The 8,003-nt window shown below is 56.5% G+C and overlaps 2 protein-coding genes across 2 annotated transcripts; one reads left to right on the top strand and one right to left on the bottom strand.

Annotated features, from left to right (window-relative positions):
• EsH8_IV_001313 (E3 ubiquitin-protein ligase SSM4) lies at positions 1–5,315 on the top strand (the record flags this gene model as incomplete). Its single annotated transcript, XM_083266203.1, has 2 exons — positions 1–3,526; positions 3,574–5,315. The coding sequence occupies 2 exons, from the start codon at positions 1–3 to the stop codon at positions 5,313–5,315; spliced, it is 5,268 nt and encodes a 1,755-aa protein (XP_083125098.1).
• A 445-nt stretch (positions 5,316–5,760) lies between these two features.
• EsH8_IV_001312 (copper acquisition factor BIM1-like domain-containing protein) lies at positions 5,761–6,560 on the bottom strand (the record flags this gene model as incomplete). Its single annotated transcript, XM_083266202.1, has 2 exons — positions 5,761–6,045; positions 6,171–6,560. The coding sequence occupies 2 exons, from the start codon at positions 6,558–6,560 to the stop codon at positions 5,761–5,763; spliced, it is 675 nt and encodes a 224-aa protein (XP_083125097.1).
• Positions 6,561–8,003: the final 1,443 nt, after the last annotated feature.

The raw sequence follows: 8,003 nt of genomic DNA, 5'->3' as shown, positions 1-8,003 counted from the left end.
ATGGACGACCCCGCGATGGAGCCGCTCATGGCCGCAGATGCCGTGGCGCATCCTCGCCGGCGCTTCTCGGCTTCCAAACCTGCTTCTGCCGCACAAGATGTCGTCAAGCCGCGATCTCAAGCCAACGATGCCAGCGCACTCGATCCCGACACTTGCCGCATATGCCGCGGAGAGGCCACCGCCGAGGAACCGCTCTTCTACCCTTGCAAATGCAGCGGTAGCATCAAGTATGTCCACCAGGACTGCTTGATGGAGTGGCTCTCCCACTCTCAGAAGAAACATTGCGAGCTTTGCAAGACACCGTTCCGCTTCACCAAGCTATACTCGCCGCAAATGCCCAAAACACTGCCTGCCCACGTCTTCGTCGGGCACATGGCGAAATACCTCTTCAGGAACGTTCTCGTATGGTTGCGAGCCGCCCTCGTCGTTAGTGTCTGGCTCTGCTGGCTGCCCTACCTGATGCGCTCTGTCTGGGCGTTCCTGTTTTGGGTCAGCGACGAGGGACTGGGAAGCGGCGCTCTCTGGAACAGCTCGAATGCGACGGTCAGTCGCGGCGTCTCGGTGGCCTTCTCTGTAGCTTCGTCCAACGTCTGCCCGGCATCGCCTCTGCTTGAACCTACCACAACGCCAGCGAACTTGGGAGGAATGCTCAAGGACATGATCCAAGGACAGGAGCTCCCGTTCAGCCGCTCGTTCCACGGCGTCAATATTACAACCAATGATTCCGTTTCGGCTGCTTTGCTGAGAATGTTGCTTGGCTCCATCTCGTCAGGATCCAGCAACTCGAGCTCCGTCTCCGCTGGCAGTGATCCCGTCCTGGACCGCCACCCCTCTCTGTTGAGCGGCGCGACATGGCTGCGTAACTTGACCCGGTATCCGGTAGTAAACCGAACCATTATCGGCGTGCTCGAGGGCCAAATAATTACAATCCTGGTCATCATCTCCTTTATTCTCGTCATCCTTGTCCGCGACTATGTTGTTCAGCAACAACCCGAAATCAACATGAGGGCTGCCTTTGCAGCCAACGACAATCTGCAACCTCAACCGCAGCCACAACCGCAGCATCAGCATCATCATGGCCATGCGCATGATGGCGACGCTGACATGATTGATCACTTTCACCATGATGAGTTGAGAGGGCCGAGTGAAAGTGGCGATGACGACGAGGGGTCTGTACCCGCCGGCCAGCATGGAGATCACGATGATGTGCCTCACATGCTATGGAACGACCAAGAACCAACTGCTGATGCTGCTGGTTCCCCGCAACTGCGGGCACTTGGCGGGTTCCGCCCACGCACTTACGGAAACCTCGAGCCAGAATTCGACTTCAACAGGCCGCTTGAAGGCAATTTGAACAAGGACGCGCAAACGCCCGTCGCAACTGTTAATGAATACCTCCGCATCTACCGTCAGGCCAATGGTGATCCTGAACAGATTCTCAAGATCATCGAAGATGAGGGTTTGGACGAGCCACTTGGCTATTGGGCTAGAATCACAAGGTCTATGATGGACAAGAACAGAGAAACGGGTGCATCCCAACCGAAGGATGGCGATTCTGGATTCGATGGACCCTCCAACTCCAGAGATACACAAGCATCGCCGCGATTCACAGTCCAACTGCCTGCCCCGTCGACCCCGCAGTTCTCGTGGCCGCCTAATTCATCAGCCGAAAGCAGTATTGACGGTGATGCAAAGGGGAAGGGGAAGGAAGTCCAACCCGAAACTGGCCATGAATCTAGTTATGGTGATGAGGGCGGTAGCAGCTCTCGAGCGACTCCCTTTCAGAGCCCTCTTCGACCGCGGTCCGTTTCCGACGGTCCCCAGCGGAACGACACCATCAACCCCCTCGCGAACAACAGCTGGTCCTTTTCCAACCTGAACACGGCGCCTCCCGCTCAGCCTGATACTCAGGAGCCAATGCAAACTTTCGGCGCCGTCCCCTTAGCTCAACAGCCCAGTATTCCTCCGGGTCGTTTTACTCCACCATTAAGCACCTCCGCGGAGTACGGCTCCGATATGGATCATGGCTTTGGAAGCATGCAGTCCCCTCGCGAGAATGGGCTCTTTGACCACCGTGAATTAGATGCGCCGCCCGCGGACATTGTTGGCCCGGTACAGGACAATGGCGCCGTTGAGGAGCCGCTTGATGACAATGGTCAACCCCAAGAAGCCGACGATGGTCGAGTGGCCCCCCGCCCACCCCTTCAGCGCGGAGTCATGGATCGAGTTGCCGATTTCATGTGGGGGGATATTGAGGTTCGGGAGCTGGATATCGGGGGCCAGGACGATGAGGCCGCTCATGATCACGACCACGACAGTGACGATGATGATTTTGACGACGAGATGGATGACGACGAGCACGAGGGCATGGAACAAGATCGCGAGGTTGTTGAGGCCGCTGTGGCCGCGGGGCTCGACCCTGAGGCTATCGACGACGCCGAAGATTTCGAGGGCATCATGGAGCTGATCGGCATGCGTGGTCCCATTGCTGGGCTCTTCCAAAACGCGATATTCTGCGTTGTGCTCGTTTCGGTCACAATCTTTCTCTGCGTCTTCGTACCTTATAACCTTGGACGAATCAGCGTCTGGGCGTCCATGAACCCCATGCGCTTGGTGCGAATGCTCTTCAGCATGACAAAGTTCGTCCAAGATGTCGCTGTTGGCATCATGGCTGGATTATCCAGCCTTGTTCTTTTCTTCATTTACACGACGGGAAGAATGATGGGCTTTCCAGCTGGGAATGGGGTTGGCTTGCTCTCGACGAAAACGTTCAATCTTTGCGTGAGTGCCTCCGGTCGGGTTCTCGAGAGTCTTACCAGCGAACTACCGATCATCTCCACCACCGAGATGCAAAACTTTTCCGCAATCAGTCACGAAGCACTCCTCAACCTCAAATCCTACGTGGCAGGGGCCTTCGTTGCTGTAGGCGACGTCCTCGGGTCCATCTTCGACCGCGACCTCGTAGCCAACGTCAAGCATGCGGCGTCACTTTCAGCGAATGCAACCGCGTTTGCGTGGAATGCCGTTCAGGATGTTCCCATCAGCGTTCTCAACCCTGGCTCATGGGTGATCAGCTTCAGTGTACCAGAACCCTCGACCACAGTCAACCCCGCATTGTCTTATTGGTCGGGAACTGACCGATTCTGGGCGATACTCTGCGGGTACTTCACCTTTTCGGCCGTCAGCGCCCTCTACCTACGAAGAGGATCTCCGTTCTCCTCTGGACAGACGGGACAGGACTGGGAGGCTTCGTTGATTGACCTGTTGAACCAAGCCAGCGGCGTCATGAAGGTCATACTTATTATCAGCATCGAGATGCTCATCTTTCCGCTGTACTGCGGTCTCCTCTTGGATGTGGCCCTGCTGCCCCTTTTTGAGGAAACTACCCTGAGATCACGGGTCGCCTTCACCATCAACTTTCCACTCACTTCCATCTTTGTGCATTGGTTCGTGGGGACAGGGTACATGTTCCACTTTGCGCTCTTCGTTTCCATGTGCCGCAAGATCATGCGCAAGGGCGTCCTCTGTAAGTTGTCAGTTTCACCGTTCATCGATCACTGCTAACTAGAACAGATTTCATCCGCGACCCAGACGACCCCGAGTTCCATCCTGTTCGCGACGTACTGGAGCGCAACGTCATGACGCAACTGCGCAAGATTTTGTTCTCTGCCTTTGTCTACGGAGCACTGGTCATCGTTTGCCTCGGCGGTGTGGTCTGGGGTCTGGCCCTGACTCTTCCCAATGTCTTGCCGATCCATTACTCCTCCAACGAGCCCGTCTTGGAGTTCCCCGTCGATCTCTTGTTCTACAATTTCGCCATGCCTCTGGCTGTCAAGTTCTTCAAACCCAGCGATGGCCTGCACGCCATGTACACGTGGTGGTTCCGCAAATGCGCCAGAGGACTCCGCCTGACATGGTTTTTGTTTGGCGAGCGCCGCATTGACGAGGAAGGAATTCTGGCCCTGCGTCCTGGTTCGGAGTACCTTGACCTACCTTGGTGGAGGAGGTCGCTCCTTGAGGTCAACAAGCAGAACAAAGTCGCGCCGAAAACCTGGGATGACACGTTTGAGGGTGGCACGGCGAAGCCGACGTCCTCTATTCCATCTGATCAAATGGCCATCCTAAGCCTCAAGAAGGCCCGTCTCGTTGAATCCGGTCAGCTTATCGAGGAGGGCGACTACGTGCGTACACCTGCCTCGGACCAGGTCAAGATCCCCAAGGGAAGGCGTGTATTTATGCCTGTGTCCGAAAGCAACATGCGTCTGGACGGCAAAGACGACGCACCCGACACCGACCTCTACTCGACGGACCAATACCAACTGGTGTATGTCCCACCGCACTTTCGAGTCAGGGTCTTCCTGTTCATCATGTTCATCTGGATCTTTGCTGCCGTTACGGGCGTCAGCTTTACGATCGTGCCGCTCGTCTTCGGCCGCAAGATGTTCAAGGTTTTGATTCCTGCTCACATCCGGACGAACGACATTTATGCCTTCAGCATTGGCATCTATGTCTTGGGCTCTGCGACATACTTCCTCTTCCATGCCCGCTCCATGTTCAAGAAGATGACTAATTGGGCCTCGTCTACCCTCCAGTCTGTGTGTCACAGCGATGCTCCGATGCGAGTTGCGCTTATGGGCATTCATGTCGCACGGCTTGCCTACGCATACACCATCCTCCTGGTCGTCTTCCCACTGATTCTGACGGCGCTCATGGAATTGTACTGCCTTATTCCTCTCCACACCTACATGTATCCGCCTACACCTTATATCGCCGGGTCCAACAACACCGGCCAGTTCAAAGATGGTATTGTCGTGTCAAACCAACACACGGCAAGAGTCATACAATCGTGGACCCTCGGCTTGCTCTATGTCAAGCTTGGTGCTCGAGCCATCACAAGCCTGTATGAGGGTACTCGCATGGCCCAGGCTGTTCGCGCCGTTCTGCGCCGCGGCTGGCTTCAACCCGACGTGCTCGTGTTGACGAGGGCTTTCGTGGTTCCCGGGCTTCTCGTCGGGGGGCTAGCGATATTTGGACCTCCCTATGCTGTGGGCTGGATGGAGTCGCATGGCTTTCTCGGAACGCCCTCGCCCGCACCTCACGAGCTCAAGGTGATTTACCGTCTGTCATACCCTGCCGCGGCGTTCAGTGCGCTGGCGGCGATGGCTTTCTGGAGCATTGTCGGTGTCTTCAACAACTGGAAGGCGCGCATCAGGGACGAGGCCTACCTTATCGGGGAGCGACTACACAACTTTGGTGTTGGCGCCGCTGGTGCCGCGGGCGCACGCGGGCCGTGGCGAGTAAGGAACAGGTTGTAATATGCCTGGCAGGCAGGTAGAGGCCAAAGAGGCCTTTTCTTTTGGTCCGCTCATGAAAATAGATGAGAATAAGGGTCTTGGCGAATAGCATCGCTTTTTGTAGTTTATACATCAGCCAGAGATGATGACCTCTAGATAGTCCAGTACTCTGTTCATAACAGTAATTGGTGCTGGCTTTTTCGTTCCCCAACGATGATCTCGTAAGCAACCGAACATTAGTCGGCCGGTCCCTTGACTTGTCTCGTAAATTCGTTTTTATTCCGCTCTAAAAGATAATGCTCATGCAACCCGTAATGATGACAACGTCGTCCCTTGGCAGCAGCGCGAGGATTTCCCTCACACGAACCACCACGTCAAATTTGTCAAAAGCCCCCGCAAAAGCCCGTAAATGTACAAAACACCCATTGTCCCAAACCCCAAGTATACAATGCGGTTTTCATTTTATTTAAAAGAACATGGCGGCGCCGCCGACTGCAGCGGTGAGGGACACGACGATGCCGGCCAGCGCTCCGGTGGAGAAGAGGTTGGCGGCCATGCCCGGGGCGGCGTTGGGCGTGCTCGAGGCGCTGCTGGACGGAGACGCGGTGCTGGACGGCGTGCCGCTGGTGGAGGCGGCGCCGCCGATGAGGGCGGTCAGGGAGGGGTCGGAGGTGTAGTCGATGGTGACGGTTGCATTCTTGCACTCGGAGCGGGTGGGCGCCGTGCCGGAGACGAAGTTGACGGCGGAGCACTTGTGACGAGTTAGTTAACCGGAGTGATTGAGGAGGAGGAAGGTCGGGGCGAGTAAGTGAGTGAGAGTGAGAGTGAGAGCGAGCGAGTGAGTGAGTGAGTGAGCGGGGACTGTTTGGTACTTACGGAATACAGCAGGCCGTCGGGCGAGTGCGCCACGACGCCGATGATGCCCTTCTGGCCGGTGAAGTTGGACGGGACGACGATCTGAGGCTCGCAGAAGTTGCCGAGGCCCGTCTGCATGACAATGGGGAAGATCTGCTCCCAGCCGCCCGCGGCCGTCTGGTCGAGGGTGGCGCGGAAGAGCCAGTTGGTCTGCGGGTGGCCGTTCTCCATGCCGATGGCGTCGCCGCCGACGTGGAAGTCGACGGTGGACGAGGACGAGGACGGCGTGTAGCCGCCGCAGGGGCCGGTGCCCTGGTTGTCGTCGCTGTCGCCGAGGGGCTTGGGGATGGAGAGGGAGAAGTGGGCGGTCGCGCCGGCGGCGAGGAGGACGGGGAGGAGGAAGCGGGTCATATTGGCGGTGTTTTTGTTTTGTTGTGTTTGGAGGTTGTTGGTGATATTGGTATAGTAGCGTTGATGCCGAGCAGAAGATACCGGGTGAAGGATGAGAAGGCGATTGGTCTTGGGTGAGAGGATTGGGGGGTGAAGGCGCGCAGCGCAGGGTTTGTAGATATTACTATGAACTGGTTCGAGGTGAGGCGAGGTGAAGGTTTCCTGTAGGCGACGGGGACACGGGGTGTTTATGAACGAGGCGCGCGGATGGAATTGGTCAATGGCGGGAGGAAACAGTCCCGAGCAACGGTCTCTGTAGGGCTAGCCTGGTTGCTTCGTTGTCTCGAACAAGCTTAGATTGGGGGCAGAGGCAAGCTTCACAATCCGTAATAGTATGACAAGGGCACATCGATCATTACACCAGCGTTTGATTCACTTCGTTGTACAAGCGGGGAGGCGCTGCCGAATCTCAGTGACACACGAGGCGAGCCTCCATCCTGCCGGGAGGGGCTTTGGGTATCCCGGGGATTCAAACGACGGGCTCGGATTCGACGAGATGGACGCTCTATTTCCGGGACTCGGCACAGGTCGAGCTGCGGCATGAGAAACCGTAGAGGAAGGTGACTTGTGCCCTTGGCGGGGGAGGGAAAGATAAAACTTGCTCAGTGCATGCTCCCCCAACTAGCTCAAGCTTCATGTGCGATGGTTGCATATTCGCCCCCCTTCCCTCGGGAAGATGCAGCGACAGCGTGAAATGCCCTGGGAGAGTCGGGATGGTTCCTGGTTAGGTTACCCTGCCCAATGGACGTTGGAGACAACGAGGCTCTTATGGAGGAGATGATATACTGTCTCATTGTCCCAGCAGGACGGCAGCCTCTGGCTGTCCATACCTGCAGGCCCGAGTCGACGATGTGTGCCCAGAGACAGCCCGATATCAAAGTCGCGGGGGTGGGCATGCGGCGTGTGGAGGTGAGAGGGAGGGATGTAGTTAACCTTGATCGGATTAGCTCGAGGATGAGCGCAGGGACCCGCTGGCTGGCGGCCGGGGTCGCACCAATTAGGAGGCGGCCTGGGGATGTCATTGAGAGGGTTTGAGCAAATTGTGGCGTTTGCGCGCATGGGATTCGGGGTACCCCTGTCCGGGTCAGTCGAATAAGGCCTTTGGCGATTTGATCTCCGTCATGAGCATGTTTCTAAAGAGGCCGTCGGGCAGTTTTGACACCTGGATGGCCTCTGCGTGCCGCCGGAGGCTTGGGGAGGAGAGGAAACCACCATTGCCTCTTATTAACAACTTTATCTCTATTTGGAGGAAGGTTTTGGTTTGTGACGGGAGAGTTGGGTGAGTTTCTACGCGTTTGACAAGAGTCGCGCGGATAACTCTATGCTTGCTTGGTGTAAGTGCCCCCGTGTGTAAGGACACATTCGTTGATTTCATCGAGTCTTTCATTTGAACTCGCGAGAGAA

Source organism: Colletotrichum jinshuiense, chromosome 4 (assembly GCF_051148585.1).
Source record: "Colletotrichum jinshuiense chromosome 4, complete sequence".
NCBI classification, from domain to species: domain Eukaryota; kingdom Fungi; phylum Ascomycota; class Sordariomycetes; order Glomerellales; family Glomerellaceae; genus Colletotrichum; species Colletotrichum jinshuiense.
The sequence above is the reverse complement of the archived record's forward strand: the minus strand, read 5'-3'. Positions and strand labels throughout refer to the sequence as shown.